Source organism: Myxocyprinus asiaticus, chromosome 11, assembly GCF_019703515.2.
Source record: "Myxocyprinus asiaticus isolate MX2 ecotype Aquarium Trade chromosome 11, UBuf_Myxa_2, whole genome shotgun sequence".
Classification (NCBI taxonomy): Eukaryota; Metazoa; Chordata; class Actinopteri; order Cypriniformes; family Catostomidae; genus Myxocyprinus; species Myxocyprinus asiaticus.
Window position 1 is genome coordinate 32373435 of NC_059354.1, and position 26850 is coordinate 32400284.

General features: G+C 39.1%; 1 protein-coding gene across 2 annotated transcripts in view; it reads left to right on the top strand.

Annotated features, from left to right (window-relative positions):
* The window catches only part of clybl (citrate lyase beta like), a 102762-nt gene that overhangs the window by 44705 nt on the left and 31207 nt on the right, over positions 1-26850 (top strand). For both annotated transcript variants that reach the window (XM_051709763.1, XM_051709765.1), the window contains exon 2: positions 9887-10097. In XM_051709763.1, coding sequence (XP_051565723.1) covers positions 9887-10097 — 211 coding nt within the window. The remainder of the gene's footprint in view (positions 1-9886; positions 10098-26850) is intronic.

Genomic DNA, 26850 nt, shown 5'->3' on the forward strand with positions numbered 1-26850 from the left:
AGTAAGCGTTAAGGTCCAGGGTTTTAAAAATAAAAAGACTGAAGCAGTACTTTTATTAACACTGTTCTTTTTTCTCTCTCTTTGTCCATCAATCTCTCCTCCGTGTTTTTCCTTTCCACTTCAGTTGTATCCAACTGTGAGGACATTTTATCTTAAGATTGGGTGCCCCTGATCACATTGGTTCAGAACTATAGGCGAGTGGATGTGGGCTAATTAATAATGTGTTGGATAATGATTGGTGAGCATGATGAGGGGCTTCTCTCTGTGTTGTGGCTGATGAAAAGAAAGAGGTTTATTAGTGCTTCAAGAAGAGACTGACCCACTCAACTTGTCTCTTTCTTTTTACTCTCTGAAAATGCCTTATCTGCCCTCTTTGTTGTGAGTTGAACTGAAGAGATGATACACACACACACACACACACACACATACACGAGAACCCAGCGCCTCTACTGTGATTTAGAGTGCCTCAGATAATGAAACCATATAAGCCTGTTATTTGCTGTTTTACAGCTTGTTTTATGTAGGTGAGCTGACAAGCGGCATCCATAATGGTTCCTGTCAGTTAAACTGACAGCATTACCAAGAGAAAAGAGCCCAAAGACATTCAGTGCTTCAGAGAATAGCCAGCCTCTTTATGTGGGTTGCACTCCTTTGATGGCCATCAGGCTGCAGGCTATCATTTTACGTCGGCTTCTATTGTCAAGAGACCATTATTGCCGCTGAACTCTGTTTAAATTCGCACCTTTCCGCTAATCAATTACAGTGTTGATCCATTAATCAACTAAAGTGAGAGAGAAAGAGTTGTTGGGTTAAGCATAAGCTTGCTTCGCATGGGGCAGTGCTTCACTGGACTAAATGTCTTGGTTGCCAGAGCCTTTTGCCTGAGAAGGAACAGGCCTTGAAATCCTTCAGCAGAAGGTTGGGAAATGATATAATGGGTTTGCTTTTGATTTTTCCAGTCTATGATTTTTGCTGTTAGCATTAATGACTGTATGATTCTTTTTTACTTTAGTGCTTAAGGTATGACTGCTGTTGTTCATAGTTAGTTAAACAAATCCCAAACTCTTAGTATTTTTTATCATTATAATTAGGCCCATAAACTTTTCTGCACTGTTTGTGTTATAGACATGAATGATATCTTAAATTGTGCCACTTGTTGAGCAAAGGTGTCTATTATTTTTCTAAGTTATAGAATTTTCACCTGGCGGACGGAACAGGGAAAAAATCCCTTTGACTTGCATTGAAAAAGTGACCTCTGTCATTTATATGGACCAGAATATCATAGAGACTTGGGGGCCAGTAAGCAATCATGTTACAACCAGCCAGAACACTCTAAGGGCAAGTTTTACAAGCACCACTCATATTTCCATCAGAAAATGTAAAAATCTTGTTCATAAAATGATTTTTGTCATGAAACAAAGTATACGAGCCTGGTTGGTGTCTTTGACTTGATTCTTTCCCCAACTTTAACCATATGCTGCAACACAGGGAAATTCTAAACTATTTAAACTATGTTTACATTTATAATATTCTTAGTGTTTTTGCATTACAATATAATTTTAATTAGAAATTGATTGTTATTAAAATAATTTATCATGATAAAAAAAATTAACTTGATTAAAATGATCTGATTTAAAGCATATCATAACTTCTAAGGATAGAACAATGTTATGCAAACTGTATCTCAAAATGTCTCTTTCTGTATGCATATCAGTAATAATCTTTTAGGCTGGGATTGTGTGTCAGAGAATGCAAATGACCCTGTGTGAGGGGGAGGCAGCTATCATTCGGAGATTTTATAAAAACATGTCAAACAAATCACCGCCCCCTCTTCTCCTCGCCTGCTTGTATTCAGATGCTCTCAGTCTTGGAGCTGACACGATTTAACTGTAAATGAAGCCCTGCCACCCATTAAAATGGACAGCACAAACTGGTTTGAGGAAAATAATATTTTCTGTTCCAACAAAGTGTCTGGAATAAGCAGGGAAAGAAAGTTGAGGGCATGATATTTATAGATGGGACTTATATATTTATGTCTGGAGTCATAAGGGCCTTTTGTCAGGACGAGAGTCATCCACATGTTGAATGGGTGAGTGAGTGGGGTTAAAAGCTAATTGTGTTTGTGCACAAAGAGGTACTTCAAAAGTCCTGGAAAGAACAGAGCAGGCATCAGGAATTGTGCCGCTGTGGCAGAGCATACACTGTGGGAATGCATCAGAGACCCAGCATCACTTTTAAATACCTAACCAGACAGGAGTGACTTCCTCTCTCTTATTGTGCCTGTCTCATTCTTCCTGTATCCCTATCTTTCTTTCAAAAACAGGCTCTTGCTTGTGTCTCCCTCCTGCTTTTTGTGTCTTCTTGTCAGTTTGTCTGACTGTTGCTGTTTCTTCTTATCTGGTTATTTTTCTCCCTGTCTGTTTGTCTCTTTCTTCTTGTATTTCCCTGTCTTTCTCTCTAAAACAAGCTTGGTTTCTTGTGTCACCCTCCTTTGCAGGTTTCTTTGATTGTTGCAATTTTCTTCACTCCTCTGGCTATAGATTTTGCTGTCAGTCTTGCGTTGTTTCTCTTGCTAGTTCTCTTCCCCTCTGAGACACCCCAGCCCCTCAACCGTCCAGCAGTTCCTCGTGTGTTTTTGTGAAGTGGGGAGGGAAGCACTTCTTGTATAAATTTTTCGGTTCTTCAGTGTGTCACTTGGCCGTGAGTGCCATTGTCTACAGCTCCTTTTCTCTGTGCCCCTCGGCTGCAATGAGTTGTCTTTCCCTCATGATCAGCACTTTTGTTGCCTTTGTTTCTGGCTGTACCTCAGAAGTCCATCTCTCCTTTTATCTCCCTCCCATTCAAGCCGAAGGGAACAGTTGTGCTCTGTTGTGGAGATGTTCCACTGGATTTTCACCAGTGGGGTTTCCTTTCAGGCCCTTCAAAGTGCTACAATAGAGCTCCAAAGGCCTGAATGGCTATTGCCGAGTGCACACTCTTAGTAGGATCCCTTATTTTGTTTTCCCGGAGTCAATAAAAATGCTAAGTTAAAAGCTAACCCCGTTGCCCTCTCCACACCCAACACTTGCTCCCTCCTTTTGATGGACCCTTCTCAATTATTTCTAAAGAAAAATTAATGGGGACATTTTCAGTGTCGTCCCTGCTGTGATAGAGAATTGAACGGAGCAATTGGTTTCTAGCATTGGCGCAGATTGAAACTTTAGTTTTTATTTGGTTATTAGCATGCACATCTGCAGCTCCTGGCTGAAGTTTGTTTGTGACTGGCAGAGTTTCATCAGTGGGTTGCCGTTATTATTTTTATGTATCCACACTGGTGTGGTGAATTGGATATAGACATTCCTCGTGCTGCAGGCAGGCAGTCATGAGTCTTTGGTCCAGGAAACAAAAACACTCTGATGCTTGACAGCTGAGCCGTCTGTAGTCTGAGCCTTTGTGTGGAGAAGAATTAGAGCTTAGAATTTGCTGTGTATCAACCATTGTGTGTGTGCAGCTTTGCGAAAGAACAGAAAGAGAGAGTGAGTAGCTCTATTCCAGAGGGATTTCAGGTAGACGCGTTGGCCAGTGCACATAACTGCTATGACTTCACCTTCGTTGTGCAGATTAGGGCGTAAAATCCACTCTAATCAGGCAGCGGCAAGGGGACGATGGAATAGCGGAGAACACGCTACTTCTGAGATACTGTTGCCAGGGTCACCAGCCACCAGCTGATCCTGTTACAAGAGGATCAGATATGTCTGTCAGCCCTTTCTAGAGAGGGACAGGCAGCAGAAGGGAGGATGGAAGAGGCAAATGAGAGAAGAAAGTTTCACTTTGCCTCCCTGACCATCATCAATGCCCCACGGTAATTTTGGCCAAATGTTTTAGCACAGGCACATGTTTCTTCAGACTGGTAAACAAGGCTGATCCCATGCCGAGAAGCAGGTTTTATTGGGATTGTTTTAGCCTGGTTAGGAGGCAGGAGGGCAAGACAAGTTCTGGAAATGGGATAAATATTAAAGACTCCTTGACCATTTATTTATCTGCCGTCTTCAGAACTATTTCATGTTTATGCATCACAACATTGATTTGCTGTTTATTTTTTTTATTTTTTTTCCCCAGTTCTGTTTCATCCGTCCACCCCCTCCCACAATTTGTTTTTAATTTAATTTAAAAGCCTAAACGTGACCGATCCTGAAAATAGTTTTCATATTAAAAAAGATGCTGATTATCACAGAGTAGAAACACAAATCTTTAATTTTGTGCATTTTAGACACAGATACTGCTGTTGCTACCAGATGCTGGAAATAATTGTGAAATCTGCATATTGAGAGGACTGCAGTTGACAGTGCTTATATGAGACAGGGAATGAGGGGGAGGGGGGTTAAATTGGACAACATATTTATCCATGGTGCTGTGTCCAGGGCTGTTTATGAGTACATGAAACGGAGGAGTTCAAAGGCTGAATCCCAATGCTGTAGCAGACAGCCAAAATAGTAGAGAATGCTTTGTTTATTTTGTCTGGAAATGACTTATGTTTTTTACAGTTTTGTCTAAAAGGCTATTTGTTCGGTGCTGTCATTTGATTTCATAGAGGTTTTTGAAGAGTATTTGACAAATTTTTATTTTGTCTGGGTAAGTTAAGATGAAATGCTAGTATTTTTGTTTTATCATAAAATGCATACACGACTTTAATCTAAAGTTGTATTATAGGTCTGTACACCTATTATTCAAAATGTCACCAACATGTTTTTAGCTTGAACGAACTCAGTGGGTGGTTAAATGAGTGCATTCCTAGTTTGTGAGGCTAGACTACAGTATCATTAGGAGAATTTTAATAGCTACTTTTGCAAACGTTATAGTCATGCAGGAAATCTTCACATCATGTCTCCCGGTAAGTTGGCATTTAGAAACTGAAGACATGTGACCCCATACATATACTCTCACCTCCTACTTAGTCTAACCTTAAGTTAAACGATAAAGAATATCTGAGATTTAATAAGAAGATCTGTGCAATGTTAATAGTCATGTCATATCCAGTTCTTATACATTTAGATTTGCTTTGCAAAAGCAGTAGTAGGGGAGACCCTTGGAACATTTTCCTTCATAACTGACAGTTTAATATCTATCATATGCCAAAAGTAACTGGTACTGATAATAGACATGTAATGAAAAATGAAAAGAATCATAATCTTAAAATTAATATTAGAAATCAGAGTGTGAAATTGTTATAATTGATTGGGGGCAATTGTAACACTTGAAAAACAAATTATAGGAATCCTCTGTATCTCAAATAACAGTACTCAAAATAATAATATCATAGCTTTATTACTTTTTAGTATTATTGATAGTTTTTACTTTTTACCTTTTATATGGTACTAATTCTTTTAGCTGTCATAAGTATTATGGGTGTATAATAAAAGTCTACATTATAATTCTCAAGTTGGACATGAGGGAAAGTCAAAAAAAAAATATATATATATATATATTATTTTTTTTAAATAGTTAGAATTTCTCACAAACTGCAATGATCACACACCTTTTTCTCAAGTAGAGAGAGAACTTTAGTGAACATGTTTGAATAAGTGTCATGAAGTAGTGTCCTGTAGCTCAACTGTAGTGCACATTGCTATAAACGCCAAGGTCATTTGGTTTGATTCCCAGGAAACACACAAACAAATAAAAGAAATAAATAAAATTATATCTCCAATGCACTGCAAGCTGCTTTGAATAAAAGCATCTGCCAAATGTGTAAAATATAAATCACCTTAGCTGGTTTGTGAATGAAGAAATTTAGAATGTTGCAATTGCCCCGGACTTCCCTTCAGTATGGTAGGGCAGTAGTAGGGCATCAGTCAGCTAGAGCTGAACAGAATCAATGTCTCACCAAAACACCAGAGGATTTTGTATTCTCTTTGGCCTTCTTCTACTGTATTGGGAAAGCAGGCTTATAAATAATGAGGACCAGGCCTGTCTAGAAGCATATAAAAGCAGCAAAGGGTAGAAAATCTCAGACCTCTCACCGATAAATCCACTAACTGCTAAGCTAACCACCCTGTAATATCAGAATCTTTCAAGTCCAAAAAAGCGTGTACTGCAGAAATGTTATATACATCAGGGACTGCTGAACTTATAAAATGTATATCGTAGTTTAATGACAGGGAAAAATCTTGGACAGATGTATCAATAAAACTGTCCAGATTGCGTATCTCGGAAGCACAGTACGGTTCTGAATGGGAAGACTGGTCCTCTCCAAATGGTTCCAGAGGTGCAGTTGTGCTGTAATAACATTTATTGCTTCTTGTTTTTATTGCTCATGGTCCATGTTGCTTTTTATGCAAATTATTGTACACTTAATGTTGGCCACTTGAGTTACCATTATGCCTATTAATTTTTTTAAAGAGTTTTCTGAGCTTAGTGCAGATCCAAATGAGAAATGGGCGAAGCATGTAACCAAATAAATCACTGGGAGATAAGCTCTTTTTCCTACAGTTACTTTCGTGAATGAATTGCCAGGTTGAAAGTTGGTGTATAAATGTCATTAGCCATTGTTAAATGGAGTTATGGTTGGTTTATTTTGTGAGAGTGGTATGCCGCAAAGTTTTATGACTTTCATGGCTTAGTAATCCAACATTGTGAGCTACTGCAGAAGCAAATACTAATCAGCTTAACAGTGTTTCAACGTTGCCAATATTAACTAAAAACTCTAAACTGTAAGCCATGTTATTTTAAAGTGTTTGATTTACAGACATTTTATTAGAAAAAAGATAAGATGTCCTTTCTCTGCGTGACTTGGTTCTGATGCTGAGAAAATGTTTTAGTGTCTTTGTTATCCTCTGAACCGCATTTGAATATCTCTGAACCCACCCCCCCCCCCCTTTAGTGGGTTCTGTCAATCAGTTCCTCCACCTGTGAATTTAATTCCCAAGTCAGGATGAATTATAATACTCTGTGCTGAATAAAGACCCCTTAAAATGAAATTGGTTTGAAAGGTGATAAGTAGAAACTTTTTTATTAGGGTACTCTATTTCTATTTTTTCCATTAGTATTATCCCATTATTTCCTTTTCTATCCTAATTATCCAGTTGAAAGAATTAAGATGTAGAGAAATGTATGACCTCCTGGCTTTCAAGATGGTTAATTTTGATCTCATTTCAGTTTTTTGCAACCTTCAATGTTTTAATTTTTTTAACATGTTCATGTCCAAAAATGCTTGTAGAATTTCATTCAGTTCACTTATTGAAGATTAAAATTTTAACTTAGATGCTATGAGTATGCATACATCAGAGAGACAATCAGAGATGGAATAATATTTTTGTTCTTCTGCCGTACGATCAGAGTCATATTGTAACAGACAATAAATCCATCCTTGCAATGTCATGAATGAAATTGCTTATTATTAAAAGCCTGATGATTATGCATGTTTAAATTTGACAATGACATGGACATGTGTGTTACTACAGCACATGAACACACATGCAGTAGCCTCCCCTGCTGCACACACCTCATCAGGTTCAACAACAGCACACACTCTTGTGTGAGAGGTCGTGTGCTTTCCACAACACCACCCTTGGAGAACACCACAGTGGCAGCAAGGTTGCAGCAAAGTGAAACCCCTACTGCGTTTAAAAAGGCATAGAGGGCGAGTAGCACTGAATGGCGTCTCTCTATTAGACTCCATATACCTCCGTCAAGCGATCCGCTCTCCTGCTCTGATAAAGATCCATCAAGGAACCCCATTTTCTTCCTTGAAGGGTTTTTTCTCTTCCTTTAAGAAATCTATTCTTTAATTATGAGTGCGATCATTTTGTAAGCCTCCTACTTAAAAGATAATTTATTTCTTTTTCAAGTGCCCACTTAAATGGCTTTTTAACATTTCACCCTGCAGCAGTATGCATTGAATGTAGAAGATTTAATTTGGATCCTCCCTCCCCCTTTTGCTTACCCATTTCTTGCCCACCCCCAACATATGCACATGCACACGTACATGCTTTACAGTCATGCTGTTTATGTTCTTTATTGCCAATCTGGGTAAGGTTTGGGGTCTTGAGGAATAGCAAGTTCCTCCCCTTTCTCTGGCCACACTGAGAGGGATTTTGCATATTTCCTCCTCTTCTTGTTGAGCTATTGCCACTTACCAAATCGGAACACTAGAGCATTGAGAATTCCTGCCGAGGCCCTGTGTACTTATGCCTGCAAGGTGCTTGCCGCCATAACTACCTGAATTGCTTTAATTGCCTGGTATAGCTGCATCATCTAAGTCAAGAATATGCTTGCTTGGTTCTTGAGGGCAATTGTAACCATGAAGGATGGGATTAAGTGTCTATTGAAGTGACTTTAGCTTCTTTTCACAACAAAGACCTCAAGAGAAAAACCTCTCTGTTACCCCCTTCTTTTTGTCAAGGAATAGAGTCAACTAATACGGTTCCTTCATGGGCAATGGCAAGGAACCGGCAGGCGAAGACTGTTCCCGGCTATAATTAGTTAGTATGTGATACCAATTATTTGCCGCATTTATTAACGCTAATTGTTTGAACACCCTGACTTACAGAAAAACAATTAAATGTGTGTGTGCCATAACAGCGGCTATTAGTGTGTGATAAAATGCGTTTGAACGAAATTAAGCCATAAACGCACAGCTCCATTAGCCAGCTGATGTAAAGAAACACAAATCTTGGATCTGATAGCTGTTCGAATGAATGCTACTTGAAGTAATTTACCAATAGTAACATACACATTTGTGGTCTTGTCTAAAATTTGATTGTTGTGGTAGGGTCTGTAATCTCTCTAAACCTGTTTCAAATCCTGGACCTAAATAGATTTTTTCATCTGTGCTTGCTAAGCCATTGTGAATTAGCATTAGAAAAGAACCATTTGCTCTGATGTTGTCGGAGACAAGAGCCTCAGGTCAGTAGTGATTAACCATTAGAAGGCTGAAAGGAAAACACCTTGTTTCTTGAGTTTATGAAGACTTGGAAAGATAATTGAAGTTCAGTCTAATTACTTAAGATTAAAAGTTTTCTTTCATGTAAATATAAGTTATAATTTTAGTCTACAAAAATACCTTTTTTATTTTTTTATTTGAACACAATGAGCAAAATCAATAAATATTTTTAAATGTAACAGATCAAACTTGAACCAAATATTCAAATATTTAGAAAAAAACATATAAACTACTTACAGTTATTAAAACATGTACTAAACATTAAAGATTTATACAGCTAGGTTTACTATGTGAGATTAAACAACATGAGAAAACTGTCCTGAATTCCTGAGCTCCTGAAAAAACAACATATAATAAATATTCTGAAGTATTAGCTACTTTTTAAAAGTTACTCTTTGAATTCCTCACATTTAGACAGTTTAGGATATTGCGTTGTGTGTAGTGGGTTTTAAGCAAACAGCTTTCATAACGCAAGTTACGCCTTCTGACTACCACAAAACTTAGTTCAAGATTACCTTTTCATTCTCTTCATTGTTTGTGCAGAAGTTGTAATGATATGTTCTAATATGTTGTGGAAATAGCTGAATAATGACATGTATATAGAATGTGTTTGAAGTTCATGATGCATGATGACTGCATAATTTGAATCAACTTCTAGATTATTTCTTAAAAACAACAGTGCAGTGCATTAATATCTGGCAGTACTAGTTTTTCTTCATATTTTCATCAACAGTATTTTTTAATTAAGACCGCTTGATAATCATCATGTGTCTTTTTCATCTCTTCTTCATCATCTAGAAAATTTGGGATCAGGAAACCCTTCATCAGTGGACATTTTCGTCAGTTATTTCATTGACAAGACATGATTTCTCTTTAAAGTTAAACATTTTAGACAGGAAAATGCTCTTGCACATATGTGTACCAGTGTACTGAAAGATCCATCATAGTATGCATGAATTTTCTCAGGGGGATCAGTCGTCTGCTCTTGGCTGCGGTGCCCTGGTGTCAGTCTAGTCAACGTACCCACCATACCCTTGGCACCTCGCTGAAGTACATACCACGCCGTGCCATGCTCTACGTACCTGGCAACGATGAGAGAAAACTGAGGAAACTGACTTCGCTGGATGTGGACTGCGCCGTTCTCGACTGTGAAGATGGGGTCGCCCTCAACAAGAAGGTACTGACCGCCATTGTACCCCCCCCCCATTCTTGACCCAACACCTGACTCAGTGAGACATAATCACACAATCCTCATCATTTAAAGCTCTCTTTTAGACAGGTGCTGATCCTTAATCACTCCAAAGAAAGCTACCTAAGCACAATGCTTAAAACAAGCACATTTCCAACCCATTATGTGCCAATAAAGGCAAAAATGCCCCCCATCACATTCACTTGAAACAAGGTGCCCACGTCACACTGAGCAAACAGCAGGAAGTCAGCAGATGCTGCAGGTTAAAAGCTTTCTCAACCCACCCACACAGCCAGCCAATTGGCCCTGCTTACCTCTCCATGAAATCGTGATTGGAGCAGGAGCTAAAAGGAGAACTGGTGGAAAGGAGTCAGCTAACAAAGGTTTTTAAGTCATGTTAATAAAGATGATTGATATGGCCAGAGGCTATTCCTGCTTGAGTGGTAAAGAGAGTTTGACAGACAGCCTAAACTGTGACCCCTAAAAAAGGTGATGGATCCCAATGTTTTGTAACACCCACTAATTTCTTTATCAGTGCTAAGTGGTGGAAAAGCTTTCAAAGGGAAACATCAAGTATCCATCCACTAAGGCTGGAGAAATAATGCCAATTAAAGTATTTTGTGTTTGTTACAGTACCTTAGTTTTGACTTAATCCACCATTGACAGCCTGTAAGTGTCAAAAAAAGGTGTTACAGTTGCACTTCATGTTCAGAGGATAAAAAGTATTGGACATTCTATTAATACACAGCTTTCCAACAAATTATGGCATTGTTAATGTGCGAGACCTCACCACGCTGTACATCAAAACTGTTATATTAGAAAGAGAACAAAAAGACAAAAGCACTGAACACAAATTCAGTTCTTCCGATTAGTTATGTTTGAATGGGATTATTTTGTTGAGGGATTATTAATACTAGATGATCTGAGAAGGGGAAAATGGCATTAAAGAAGGGTCTTGGGTCCTCCTCTAAGCTGAGTGGTTTCTCTTTTCTAGCTCACATTCCTGTCAAGGCTGATAGAATTAGGCTCTCTGTGCTTCCCCAGATAAAAATGCTAAGAACTCACTCTGGGAAAATAACACTGTTCTGTGCAAAAGAGCCCATCAAGTAATCCCATTTCTCCTCATCTTTTTGATGTTATAAATCTGTCAGGGTTACAAGTACTTACAATCCTTCGTACAAGTCGCAGTAAATTTTAAAGACCATATGTTAGCTTTAAAGAGCCTGGCTCAGTATGCTGAAAGCTGTGATCCATTATTAATTCACTAGCGTGCAACAGCGTAATGTAAAAATGAGTTATTAACTCAATAATAAAACACACTTTGCTCCTCGGCGCCCGCTCTTTCACTTCCCACACTCTCAGCTGTTTTCCCCGTCCTGGCAAATGGAAATCCATGGGGGTTTTTGTATACCTATAGACATATGTTTTATTTTCTGTGCCACTAAATGACACTCCTCCCACAGCTTGGTTACTTTTGTATAGGCCTGTGCCGAGGACAGAAAAGGAAAGGATCACACACACATACTGTACACACATATACACACACAGATTCTTAGAATTCGTCCTTAGATATCTGAAAAGATGAGTGATTTACACTGGCATTGATATAAGCGACAGCTTCCTGAAAACTTCAGTGCTCAAACACATTCAGATTCTTATATACCTGTATAGCTAGTATCATTGGTAACATATGATTGTTGGACAAATTGAATCATAAAAGCATTTTTTTGGCTTTTTTGTAACATTTAATTGAGAGTGATGAGAGAATAGGAAATGATGTGGAGAGAGAGTTGGGAGTGAGCCAGATTCAAACTTACACCGTCTGTATGAGCAAAACAGTTCAACATGTCAGAGCATGTGCACTTACCACTAGGCCACATCTCCAACATAAAGCATTTTTTTTTTTTTACAAATTGTTAGGCCAGACTCCTAAATTCTGACTGGATGTGCCACATTCAAAGCTGATGTACTGTACACACACAAACACATCCGTGACAATTTAATTCTATATTATGCGGCAAGTTGCTACAATGCTTGGCAACCATAAAGAGCCTACAGGTGGGATAATAAATGGTATTATTTGGTTGAATTTGTTTGTTTATTGTGAAAATTTAACTTAACAAATTAATTTTATTTATTTATCTTTAACATTTATTGAACACTTATTGAACATTCTTGAATTTTTATTATACTAATGTTGCTATCATTTAAAAAATGAAATTGCTGAAATTTAAATCACAGCAACACATGGCCTTTCATGGCTCATCACTTTATTTATATTTTGTATATTTAAAAGTGTTTTGCATTTTGTGCATTGAAAGATGAGGATATTCAATGCAACTGACTGAAAGTGTTGGAAAATAAGTTTTCTTTTGATTATAGACTCTTGAATAATTGTCTGTGTGCCACAAGCATTATTGTTGTGCTTCCCCCTGGCAAGCCTGTGCCAATCCTTACTCAGCCCTGCCGGCTTGGTGCTATGTGATAGACAGTTCAGTTTGCTCAATGACCGCTAACTGCCACTCTGGACACAGGCTTATGACACACACCCACTCAAACACACACTTATTATTTAGAAATGTCTCTCCTTACTGAAAAGGAGGGGTAGGGAGTCCTCTTTCTCTCCCCCCGACAGGGACTGATGGCTACACCTGTCTTTTTCTCTCTCTGGGGGCGAGTTTGTTTATTTGTGTGTTTTGTGTCAGAGATGCCCTATAGACTGAGGCTCACTTTGGGGTATTCCACCCAGCGGCTCCTTATCCCCCAAACCACCCCCCTACCCCGCTCCTTCCCTGCCCGCCTCCCCTTTCTCTCTGTGGCAGTGTAGCTCCATAGTGCAACCCCCCCCCCCCCTCACCTCCAATCCCTGGAAGTTTGGAACTAATGAACTGACTGCTGAGCTGCCATCTCGGAGCTTGGTCCCAAACTACACTGTACTTCACACTCGATTTATTCTCCAGATGGCAAGACTACGCAGCCCTGCCAGGAGGGGCCACCTTTTCCACTGAAGTGTGAAAGTGGACGGATGTTGTTTTCGGATCCTCTGTGATCAGCTTCGAGCTCCCTGAAACCACCTGGCACCGTATGTAAAGAATAAATCCCCCTGCTAACGGGCACACTCGAGCTGTTATGGTTTGTATGTGTGTCTGCGCCGTTGTTGTTGCTTTTGCCTAGGTGCAGTGTCTCTGGCATCGGCCCCTGTGTTGCTCATCTGCAGGTTATGGCGGCTGATGCTTGGAATCATGACAGTTATCCTTGCTTTTTTTTTTTAACCTTACACTCCCAGTTGCAAAACATCTTGCTAAACAACAGGTTAGCTGGTTTGGCCCAGCCTGATGGAGATGTGCTTGGTTCTTCTCAGGATTGATCATTTCTAAAGTCCTAGATACACTTTACAATGAGCTGCCCATACTCGCATTGTAAGCACTGCTTGCACTAAAACTAAGTGGGTTGATCTTAGAAACATCTAAACATCTGTTTGTTATCCAGATATCTTTTAGATCGGGACATGTCCCAGGTTGCACTCGAAACATGGATCCCCATGTACCAATAGGGTTGCCAGATGACCATGACAAAAAATCGGGACACAGCAAAATATTCATGAAGTGCGTCTTCTAATTCCTGGTTTCTTTGACCAAAGACTTCAGAAATGGAGAACTTCAGAAACAACAATAGTTAAAGTGCTCACAGACAGCACAGATTCACTGGCTTTTTACAAGCATGTCAGTTCGCAGTGGACTACCTTTACCTGGGTTGTTTTTTCAAGGTATTTTATAGAAAATAAAAGACGCTGTTATCGTTATTGGCATGGGAAAAGTCTGGGAAAAATATTGATGCTCGTTTCGGATGGGATTAAAATCAACGACAATCTCTGGTAATTATTACATTGCCCCACATTCCCATATAAAATGAATCTCATCCAAATAGGGTTTATGATATCACATAGCTCATTGATACAGGGTTGTTTACTAATGGTATGTCAGAGGATGTATATTATTGAAAGGGAATGCATTTTTTGTTATTTGATTACCTTGACCTGTGCTGTTTGACTGTTATCATCCCTCACAGGTTTTTGGTTTCTAGCAGGTGAGTAGACAGACAGCAGCAGAAATGGGGATGGGGTGATAAGAGGAAAGTTTAGCACAGTGGAAAAAGCCCTGCTGATTCTGAGACTGCAAGAATAAACAATTCTCTCATTAATTGTCACAAGTTTCTCATCACAGAAAAAGCAAGAAGCACAGCAATGAAATTTTTCATAAAATATTACGCTAAGACTGATTATTGTGACAAAAAAGCGTCCTGACTATAACTTCGTTGGTGCACGGCTCGTAAAATCGAGACTGTCCCGGTTTTATCAGGACATCTGGTCACCCTGTGTACCAACAGCTTATATATGTCCTTAGCATGTGCGCTAATTCTGGGGAGTAACTAAATAAAAGTAGCAACACTACTAACTTAACTGGATTTTTTTTTTAGTAGCGTGAATGTATTTCAGCTATTTTCTCAACAGTGCAGGATTCTTAGTAACAAGTTTCTTTTTCCATCATGTTGCGAGTGTGGCAAAATGCAATAGTTTATCAACGCAGTTTAAAGCCATTTAAGTGAATCATTTCACTCCGATGGTTCATGTAAAAAATAAATAAATAAATAAATAAATAAAATGGTTCAATTCAGTTATAAAAAGCGTTGGGAAGTCGAATTGTAAAGTTGAAATACTTTACAAAAAGGTTCCATTGGTTAACCTTAGTTAACAACATTAGTAAACATGAACTAACAATGAACAATACTTTTACAGCATTTATTAATCTTGGATAATGTTAATTTCAACATATAATAATACATTTTTTAAAATCAAAAGTTGTATTAGTTAACTTTAGTTAATGCACTATGATCCAGGGACTTAAAACGGTTCAAGGAACGAAAACCGAAAACGAACGTAATTTTATGCATAATGCAACCGAAAACAGGAACAAAGTGATTATTTTGTTGAATGCCGTTAACTGGTTATAACCGGTTAATTTTGCTTCAATAATTTTTTCATGAAACCATATTTTATGCTGTCAGGTTTTTGACTGGAAAGCAGATCTGTAATTAAAATTATGCTTAACTGTTAATGAACTGCTTGTTATGATTTCAATGCTGATAAATCCACCACACAGAAAAAAATGTATTTGCTTATTTTCGATTATTTTATTGAGGCAAATGGCTTATTTTGGGCTTTTTTTTCCAGACCAGGTTGCTTGTTTCTCTTGCGAGATCTGGCAGCACTGCAATTGGTATTTTACCCACCCCTTAGTGCAGAGTACTGTTAGTTTAAAAAGAATGTTATTAACCATTCTTTTATTTTGTTCTAACCAGTAACCATTTGGAAAAGAGGCTGTAGAACTTCTGAACTGGAACAGAAAAATACTGTTTTTGCTCCAAACGAACCGAAATGAAAAACTTGTATGATAACTTACATTAACAAAGATTAATACATGCTGCAAAAATATATTGATCATTGATTGTTCATTATACCTAATGCGTTACTTATTGTTGATGAATGGAACATTATTGTAAAGTGTTACCAAATATTTTAAACATTTATTTAATGTTCAATTTAGTATAAGCTGTTTTAAGTATAAATGTTGTATTTGTTCAATTTAATGTTGCCACAATAATTGAGTCGTTCATTGTTTTTGTGCCAGATAAATAGTGTTCTGATTTCAGAATTAACACTCTTTACAGAGTGTTAACGTACCTAAGCTATCTTTGTGTACTTCCTCAAGCACAGATGAATGCAAAGAACACAAAGTTATAAATTGACTGCTTTGCTGTGATTCTAAGTGCTCAAACTTAATTATTGTATCACTATGTTTGACAGCAGACTATCATGTGGCTATTTGTTGATGTTGTGCCATTTGGTCTTTTCTTTGTCAGTCCTGGTGGTGGCACTAGATGAAATGCTTTGGGGAAAAGAAAAGTGGCATGTCTTTTATTTATTTATTTATTTTTTTTTACATCACCTATTAAGGTAATGACAGTGGATAGTTGTGTAGTGGTGGGTGTGAGAAAGTTTAAATTATCTTTTGCTCTCATTTATATTCACAAGTACAATTTATGTCGTCTTTTTGTCAGGACTGGCTCAATAATACACTATTGTAGTCTTGAATTTCAGTTTGAGCTTATTTGAAAGTGTAATACTTTTGGCTTCCTGTCAACATTTCCAATTTACCATAATTTATGCAACCAACTGTTATCTGATATTAAAGCCCTAAATGCAATATCGGTATTTTGAAGTCATCTCAGATTTCTTCTGCCACACTCTTACTGGGTCGGTTCAAAGAGAGTGTGCTGCACTGGATCGCAGCATTGTAGTGATGTGTAGATGTGTGTTAGTATAGTTCACATCACAAAGTCTGCAAAATAAAATTTGTCCCTCTCTCCAGTTATCTGGGAGATTGCTGTTGAAAACAAGCAATGCTGTTGGAGCCATATTACAGAAACTTCCTGAATTTGTCATTTTTGGGTTAACTTTCTTGAAGAGGAGAGGGTTCTCACTGTTCTCCTAGAAGAGCACAAACAGGACACAGGGTGCTCTGCTGCCAAGAAAGACAAACGTTGATCCAAGGATCTTTGAAAGATCACATGTGTACCTAATGGGTATGAGATAAGTGAATGAAAAAAAAAAAAGAACAAGAGAGCTGTGACATGATCCTTGCAATCAACTCTTTCAGTGCAGGCATCACCTGTGCCTTTGTACATAAAATATTGTTACTCCATGGATTGGACATCTACATGCTTTGTTCTTAAAATTGTGGGTCTAGTGAGCATTTCATTTTATATACAGTTGTGCTCAGAAGTTTGCATACCTTTGGAGAATTGGTAATATACCATTTTTAAAGAAAACATGAGTGAGCAGGCAAAACACATTTTTTTTATTTCTTATTGGATTCATATTCAACTGTAGGTTATAACAGAATGGCACAATCATAAAACAAAACATGGCAACAAAGAAAAAAATGAAATTACCCCTGTTCAAAAGTCTGCATACCCTTAGTTCTTAATACTGTGTATTGCCCCCTTTAGCATCAATGACAGCGTGGAGTCTTTTGTAGTAGTTGTCTATGGGGCCCCAAATTCTTGCAGGTGGTATAGCTGCCCATTCTTCTTAGCAAAATGCCTCCAGGTCATACAAAGTCTTTGGTGGTCTTGCATGAACCGCACGTTTGAGATCTCCCCAGAGTGGCTCGATGATATTAAGGTCAGGAGACTGTGATGGCCACTCCAGAACCTTCACCTTTTTCTGCTGTAACCACTGGAGGGTCAACTTGGCCTTGTGCTTAGGGTCATTGTCATGCTGGAAAGTCCAAGAGCGTCCCATGCGCAGCTTTCATGCAGAATAATGCAAATTGTCTGCCAGTATTTTCTGATAACATGCTGCATCAACCTTGCCATCAGTTTTCACAAGATTCCCCGTGCCTTTAGAGCTCACACCCCCCCCCAAAACATCAGTGAGCCACCACTATGCTTCACAGTGGGGATGGTATTCTTTTCACTATAGGCCTTGTTGACCCCTCTCCAAACATAGCGCTTATGGTTGTGACCATAAAGCTCTATTTTGGTCTCGTCACTCCAAATTACAGTGTGCCAGAAGCTGCGAGGCGTGTCAAGGTATTGTCGGGCATATTGTAACCAGGCTTTTTTGTGGCATTGGTGCAGTAAAGGCTTCTTTCTGGCAACTCGACCATGCAGCTCATTTTTGTTCAAGTATCATCGTGTTGTGCTCCTTGAAACAACCACATTGTCTTTTTCTAGAGCAGCCTGTATTTCTCCTGTGGTTACCTGTGGGTTTTTTTTTTTGTATCCTGAACAATTCTTCTGGCAGTTTTGGCTGAAATCTTTCTTGGTCTACCTGACCTTGGCTTGGTATCAAGAGATCCCCAAATTTTCCACTTCTTAATAAGTGATTGAACAGTACTGACTGGCATTTTCAAGGCTTTGGATATCTTTTTATATCCTTTTCCATCTTTATAAAGTTCCATTACCTCGTTACGCAGGTCTTTTGACAGTTCTTTTCTGCAGCTTTGGCTCAGTATCTAGCCTGCTCAGTGCATCCACGTGAGAGCTGACAAACTCATTGACTATTTATACACAGGCACTAATTGCAATTTAAAAAGCCACAGGTGTGTCACCTTGTGTGTCTGTAACAAGGCCAAACATTCAAGGGTATGTAAACTTTTGATCAGGGCCATTTGGGTGATTTCTGTTATCATTATGATTTAAAAAGGAGCCAAACAACTATGTGATGATAAATGGCTTCATATGATCACTATCATTAAATAAAAGACAGTTTTTTTGCATGATCAGTCATATTTTCAAAAGCAATGCCAAAACTTCACAATTTTTGCCAGGGAATGCAAACTTTTGAGCACAACTGTATATACTTTAAAATGTTTTCTTGCCAGGAATTGTTTGTCCAAAAATAAGTGTTGTTGTCAGTTAGTCACCCTCATGTTGTTTCAAACCTGTATAATTTTTGTCTTCTGTGGACCACAGAAGGAGACTTTTTGATGATTGTCCAAGCTTTAATGATTGTCTTTTTCCATATAACAAAAAATGACAGTGACCAGTGGTTGCCAAGCTCCAAAAAGGGGAAGAAGAGGCATCACAAAAGTTCTAAAAGTGGTCCAAATGATCATATGGGCCATTCAATAGCTTTGTTTGAGGAATAGAGTAAAATTGAAGTTGTTATTCACTGATTACACCTCCGCCACAGCTCTCAAATCTCATGCACAATTGCGGTGTATTCAAAGCATTTAAGCATGTAATGTTCTAGTCAATCATGAGTCACATGAGAACCAATGCCATTTGAATCATTAATACATTTAAGGTGCCAGGTTTAAATATGCACAAGCGAATGAAAATGCAGAGCTACATAGGGTAAACTATGCCTTTAATTTCATGTTCATGATGTGTCAAGAAAAATTACATGCATCTGTCTTCTGTGGATCCTGCAGAAGAAACAGGAGGAGTTCAACATAAGCCATAATATCGCATTTTATCACTCCAATCTTGCAGCTACAACATGAAGATCTGTCATTACACTGTCACCAGGGAAGAGGATGAGTGATATGCATGCCATACATAGCTGATTTATTCTAAGCAAGTAGATACACATATGCTATGTCAAATGCAAATAACTGAGTAAAGTCATGAGATATGTGTGAAGTGTATGATGTGCTTTAGTGATATCTACTTAATCTAGGGTGATTTCTCTAGCATCCAGTATGATGAATGCTTATGTGAAATGGTGAAGACCAGATGATTTGTAGAGGCTTCATTCAGGATAAATGGATATGTGGTCACTAATCAGAATGAGAACACATGAATGGAGATGAGCTGTCTGTCTTTACTGTTCTGCATCAAGAGTTTGATTCTAAAAGATGAAAAACAAAGACTTAACATCAACTGTATTTATGTAGCATGTATTATACACATCAAACTGAGAACTGCCTTTGATCAGTTTCACTGCATATCATACATACAGTAGGTTATGTTAAACATCAAAAGCCTTTTATCTAGCATATGATATATTACAAAGTTTGACCCATTGTGCGTTGCAGTGCAAGGGCCTGTGAATTTATGCTCATGCCAAATCATCAATATCTACAGTGTTTAGTAGGTGTGTTCAGCGAGGCCTGTATCTGTATTTGTATCTGTTACTATGACAAAATTATCTGTATCTTTCTCTGTATCCGGATAGAACTCAAAACTAAAAACTAACTTTTAAAATGTAACTCTTACATTTCTAGTTTCTGCATATAAAATATGCCTCGGATAGGCCTATTTAATTATTATTATTATTATTATTATTATTATTATTATTATTATTACTTCTAATAATAATAATTATTATTAGTTAATTATATTACTGATATTCTTTATTTTTTTCTCACCAGATGAAGCTGGATATGTAGGCTACATTAACTGTGGAATGTGTTTTTAGCTTTGGTTTCTCCTGGAATTTTTTACATTAATATCTGCTGAAACAGAATTTTGGTTTGTGCCAGCAATATGTAAGTATATGTTTAAATTTATGTGCCATGTGCAAGTATAACGTTGTTATTATGGAGGCACAAGGTGTCAAGCAATTGTGAAATGTCAAGCACACATTTTGTAGTGAATATTAAATACAAACATTAAAAGAAATGAGAAAAATAAAATTATAATATATCATATAAACAGGTGAAAGCACCGAAAATGTATATCAGAAAGTTTTATGATAGGCTACACTTGAGGCTTATTTTGTGTGCACATATTTTAACATAATGTGGAGGAGGACATAATTAATTAGTTAAATTGCATGTGCAGAATTAGCGAAATGCAGTGGAATAAATAGCAAGAGCAAGCCTCTATAAATTTCAAGAGGAGAAAAGTGGGAACAGTGCGCATGTTTTGTTTTATCTGCAATCCTCTGTGCATGTGCAGGAATATTCTGAATAGATTTACAAGTATTTAAACAACTATGGAGCATTTAAACTGTTTGATAATAAAGGCTAAACCATGCAATTACTTTAATTGGTAGTGTGGATATAAATGTGGTCATCTTTGAGAGACGGACAGACGAGCTCCGCTTTAAAATCATCACTTCTCTGGTCAAGAATTCAACAGCGCGCTCAGGTTAGTTAATGGATCCTTATGTGTGAATTGTGTGCAACAGTTGGTGTTAATGTGTTAACAGACATTTAAAGAAGTGGAAAATGTGTACGATATAGTATCTTAGTTAATGTTACTCTTGACAAGATTACATTTCTGAGATGCGCACAATTAAGTCGAGACCGCAGCCATCAGATGAACTTGAAATCACACCGTGCGCATTTTCATTCATAAGGTTTACACTGTAGTAGCTAATATTGGCTTCACAGACTCACCATTGCTTTGTAATTTTGGGTATGTTTATTTAAAATATCGCTTAATACCTGTGCTTGTTGGATGATCAATCTTCCGAATATATGTTTTTTTTTATTCGGATGAATTCGTTATTCATTTTGAAGTCATTATTTGTGCCTTTCCGAGTATGGTATTTGACTTCGGGCACATCCCTAGTATTTAGTTTGACCTCCAGCTGGTAATCATTTTGAAACTGTGACTATATTTTCTACAAAATGAATAGCTTTTTACTGAACTGGGATGTCAATACTAGCTTAACTTTAGTTTAATTTTGTGTTTCACTATTATGGCTTGTACTTGCAAAGTGCATGATTGATGTGTTAGTAATTCTACATTGGAAAAATCATTGCAGCTCGTTGAGCATGATTTAGCTAAATATTTGCATTGCGTCATTTTCTGAACTTACTTAGATTCATTGTGTCCTATAGCATATTTTCCATTATTTCTTCAGCTTCACATGGCACACTTCACATGGATAAGTGACTTTGCAAACACTGCAAGAAGAAACAGGGAAAATTGAGGGCCTTCAAGCCTGGAATATACAGAACATGGCCAAATAGTCATGGGTTAAAGCTTTAGGGGCTATTCACCCCGAATGTGTTTTTGTGTTCACTGTTTTTGATTAGTTTTGTTTTTTTTTTTTTTGTATGTAAACATGCGCTAGACAGACTTCTTTGACTGTTGCGTCGTGAATTTTTTTAAATTTAAAAAAAAATTTTTTTTTAGCGTCTCACACAGGAGCGGCATGTTTTAGACGCCATATCAGGCAAGTGTCAAATTTTAAAAAATGCATCTAATTTTTAGTGCAAGACGCATTCGATCTGAATGACCCTTAAGTGTGTTAAAGGTGCAATATGTAACAATTTTCATGTAATATTTGCCTTTTTTTTTTTTTTTAGCCAATGTGTGAACTGCTTGTAACACAACTTAAAAAATGAGCCCTTCCCGGACTTCCTAGGTTGCCTATTAAAGCCTGTAGACTGATTTTCATGCGAAGGGAGCAGGTCAGTTTTGCCAGGAAAATCCAAAGGATGTGACGTTTATGCGCGCTTCCGAGAGCCTCGCCTCTGTAATAGCTTCTCTTCCGCTATTCAACAGCATCAACAGACAGTCTGCAGCACTAGGTAACGTTATCTTAGAGATGAAATCCAGCAAATGTCCGGCTCCCAGCACAACACCGACTCCTACACACACTCCGAGTAAGCAAAAAAAAAAAAAAACATTTATCTGCTGAATCCCATCTGGCTAAGCGGGTACGTGATCGTGGTCGAGCGAAAACTAGAGTGAACATCGGCAGGGCATTTGATTCCTGGAGGGACCTTCGTTCGGTTTTGGGGATCAAAACCAACCCTGAATTGGCATTCTTTTTATTGGACAGGTAAGCTAACATAACTGCAAAGCATGTGAAATATAGTGCCATAAGGATTGATCTGTATAATTTTAGCTAACTTGATCTTGCCTGCTAATGCTGACGAATTGCAAGCTACCTTGCTTCGTAACTTTCAAATAATTTCAATGATCTTCTCTTTATACTAAAAGTCAGGTATACAGGATAAATTTAAGCAAATACGCTGGTTTCTTGATCGTAGTACAACATATGACATATAAAACATACAATAGTGCAACATAGTGCAGTGCAACAGTAAACTGTCTGGTATAGTTCGGTAGTATGTAGCTGTATGTGTGTATCAGTATGCTATGTTAGCTGATAAGTAGTTTTAGTTTAGTCTCAAAGTTTGTAGTAAATCAATCATAACTGTGTAATTTTAATTATGCTACCTCATCTGTCAGCATGATGCCAGCGAATCATGTTCAGTGTCTTTGTACATTACGTCATTGTTTTGGCCGATGCTCACTCACTCGCATCCCTATGGAGTGTGTGCACGAGCACGAGCAACAAGTAGCTGGCTGCAGTTCACTTAACGGCCACAAGTGTGATTAATAGCAAGGGTTTCTGAATCTTACATACTGCACCTTTAATCTTTTGATTTTAAAATACATTTCCTATCCCAGCTTAATATGCAGAGACAACTATAAGCAAGCCACTTGTTAATTAGTCAACCCAAAAAGTGTAAACACTTGGAACTCAAGATGGCGGCGAGTATGGCTGCTGCGTTGCGAGCTCCGACACAACATGTCTGTGTTTTGTTTGTTTTGTTCACAATTCTTATGTTTTTTTGTCTTGGATGTTGTCTGCCTTATTGTCTACGACAGACAAACACTTTTGGACATTGGTTCAGCAATTTCACACCGTAAACCAGACTTCAAATTCCTCAATGCCGACCCGCTGTTTACAAACACACAAGCGGAGCCCTTTGTCTGGGCTGCACGGCCGCGGAAACGCGGGAGGAAAAGGGGAAACAGCTGGCGTTCTCATCAGAGTAAGACGCCGCGCAAATCGACCCCCGCTACCCAGTATTCTACTGGCAAATGTTCAGTCTCTGGATAACAAGCTCTGCGAGCTGAAAGCGCGGATCTCTTTCCAACGAGAGATGAGGGACTGCTGCATTATCTGCCTTACAGAAACTTGGATGTCTGTGGAGATTCCAGACTCAGCCATTGAACCCGCGGGGTTCTCCGTGCACCAAGCGGACAGAGCGAAAGACCTCTCAGGTAAAAGCAGAGGTGGTGGTGTATGTTTTATGATCAACAAATCCTGGTGTGATCAGAGGAACATACATTCTGTCAAGTCTTTCTGCTCTCCTGATCTGGAATTTCCCATGCTTCTGTGTCGACCATTCTGGCTACCGAGGGAATTCACAGCGGTCATTATCACTGCTGTGTACCTCCCGCCACAAGCCGACACAGACCGGGCACTCAAGGAACTGTATGGGATTATAAGTGAGCAGGAAACCACGCACCCTGAGGCCGTGTTCATTGTGACTGGGGACTTTAATAAAGCCAGTTTCAAATGTGTCGCACCAAAATACCACCAGCACATTAGTTTCAACACACGAGGGGACCGGGTTTTGGACCATAGCTACTCTCCCTTCCGGGATGGCTACAAATCCCTCCCCCGCCCACCATTTGGCAAATCGGACCACTCTTCCATTCTGCTTCTGCCCGCTTACAGGCAGAAACTGAAACAGGAAGCACCCACCCTCAGAACAATCCAGTGCTGGTCGGACCAATCAAACTCTACGCTACAAGACTGTTTTCATCACACGGACTGGGATATGTTCCGGTCCGCCTCTGATGACGACATCAAGGTTTACGCTGATAGCGTAATGTTTCATCAAAAAGTGCATGGAGGACGTCGTTCCGACCAGAACAGCACGGATCTATCCGAACCAGAAGCCATGGATAAATAGCGATGTTCGCGCGGCACTTAATGTGCGGACCTCCGCTTTCAATTCCGGGAACGCGGAGGAGCACAAACAAGCCAGTTATGCCCTCAGAACAGCAAAACGCCAGTACAGGAACAAGATTGAAGGACAGTTTAACACCACCAACTCTAGAAGCATGTGGCAGGGAATTAACATCATCACGGACCTTAAAGGGAATAAAAACTCCGCCATGAACACCGCTGCCCCTCTCCCGGATGAGCTAAATACTTTTTATGCTCGTTTTGAGGGAAACAACACCGCCCTCACGGAGAGAGCTCTCACGGCCGAAGCTACAGAGGTTAGTTCACTCTCCATCTCTGTAGCGGATGTAACCCGATCTTTCCAACAGGTGAATATCCGCAAAGCCGCGGGCCCAGACGGCATTCCGGGCTGCGTCATCAGAGCTCGCGCGAACCAGCTGGCTGGTGTTTTTACAGACATTTTCAACCTTTCCCTTTCTTTGTCTGTAGTCCCCACATGCTTTAAAACATCCACCATTGTGCCTGTTCCAAAGCAATCAAAAATAACTTGCTTAAATGACTGGCGTCCTGTTGCTCTGACCCCCATCATCAGCAAATGCTTTGAGAGACTAATCCGAGATTACATCTGCTCTGTGCTGCCTCTCTCTCTTGACCCATTGCAGTTTGCTTACCGCAACAACCGCTCCACTGATGATGCCATTGCATCTACACTACACACTGCTCTCTCCCACCTGGAAAAAAAGAACACTTATGTGAGAATGCTGTTTGTAGACTACAGCCTACAGAGAGGAGGTGCACACTCTGACACACTGGTGTCAGGAGCACAACCTCTCCCTCGGCGTCAGTAAGACAAGGAGCTTGTGGTGGACTTCAGAAGAAAAGACAGAGAACACAGTCCCATCACCATCAATGGAGCACCAGTGGAGAGAGTCAGCAGCTTCAAGGTCCTTGGTGTCCACATCACTGAATGGTCCATCCACACTGAAGTCATTGTGAAGAAGGCTCATCAGTGCTTCTTCTTCCTGAGACGGCTTAGGAAGTTTGGAATGAACCGCCACATCCTCACATGGTTCTACACCTGCATTGTAGAGAGCATCCTGACTGGCTGCATCTCCGCCTGGTACGGCACAGCCCACAACCGCAAAGCACTGCAAAGGGTGGTGCGAACTGCCAGACACATCATCGGAGGTGAGCTTCCCTCCCTCCAGGAAATATATACAAGGCGGTGTGTGAAAAAAGCTCGGAGGATCATCAGAGACTCCAGCCACCCGAGCCATGGGCTGTTCTCACTGCTACCATCAGGCAGGCGGTATCGCAGCATCAGGACCCGCACCAGCCGACTCCATGATAGCTTCTTCCCCCAAGCAATCAGACTTTTGAACTCTTGATCTCTCACGATCAAATACATCAGCACTGCACATTATTACTCTTATATCTCACACCGGACTGTCATAAATTATATTATTATTATATATATTCTTTCTTAACAACTTACTATCAACCGACAACCTGAATGTCAATACAGTACAATACATCCGACTGTACATTCTATATATATACTACCATATATCCTTTTTTTTTTTTTGTGAATAATGTGTATCTATATTGTGCGTATTGTATACTGTACAGTGTATGTTATTATTTGTATATTGTTGTGTGTAATTATGTGTATATTAGACTTTAAATTGTGTTGTGTTAATTTGATGTTATTGTAAATTGGTATATGTCTCATCACTGTCACGACTGCTATATTGATCGGAACTGCACCCAAGAATTTCACACACCATTGCAGTTATGTATATGGCTGTGTGACAATAAATGTGATTTTGATTTGATGAAAATATCACTGTTTAATTATCCCGAATAGCCCAACACTGCAACATTGGTTCAGCGGCTTGAGTTTGGGGTGGGACTATCTGTTTGGCTGATAGTGGACAGATGGAAGGGGTGTTCAGGAAACCTGTTGGAAAATAACTTTAGTTTTTGCAATTAAATTTGGTGATTCTGGTTCAGCAAAAAATCCACATTTCAACTTTAATGTAAATAATATAATAATAATAATTTTCTTTATTTATCACACATTATACATTTGCACATATATGGTGAAATTCTTCTTTTTCACATATCCCAGCTAGGCTGGGGTCAGAGTGCAGGGTCAGCCATGATACAGCGCCCCTGGAGCAGATAGGGTTAAGGGCCTTGCTCAAGGGCCCAACAGTGGCATCTTGGTGGTGCTGGGGCTTGAACCCCCGACCTTCTGATCAGTAACCCAGAGCCTTAACCGCTGAGCTACCACTGCCCTGGTAGCCCTAAAGATAATTACAATCATAAAAGAGTATGCAGCAGAACGCTGACTAGATATAATGCTTTGGAAAGTCCAAGTAAAGGGATCTAAATTTTTTTCTAAATGTTTACTGCAATTAGCAGAAGAGATTCTCACATGATGCCTGCATCACTGGGCATACATGCATGTATTTAACCCCAGTTGGGAACCACCACAGT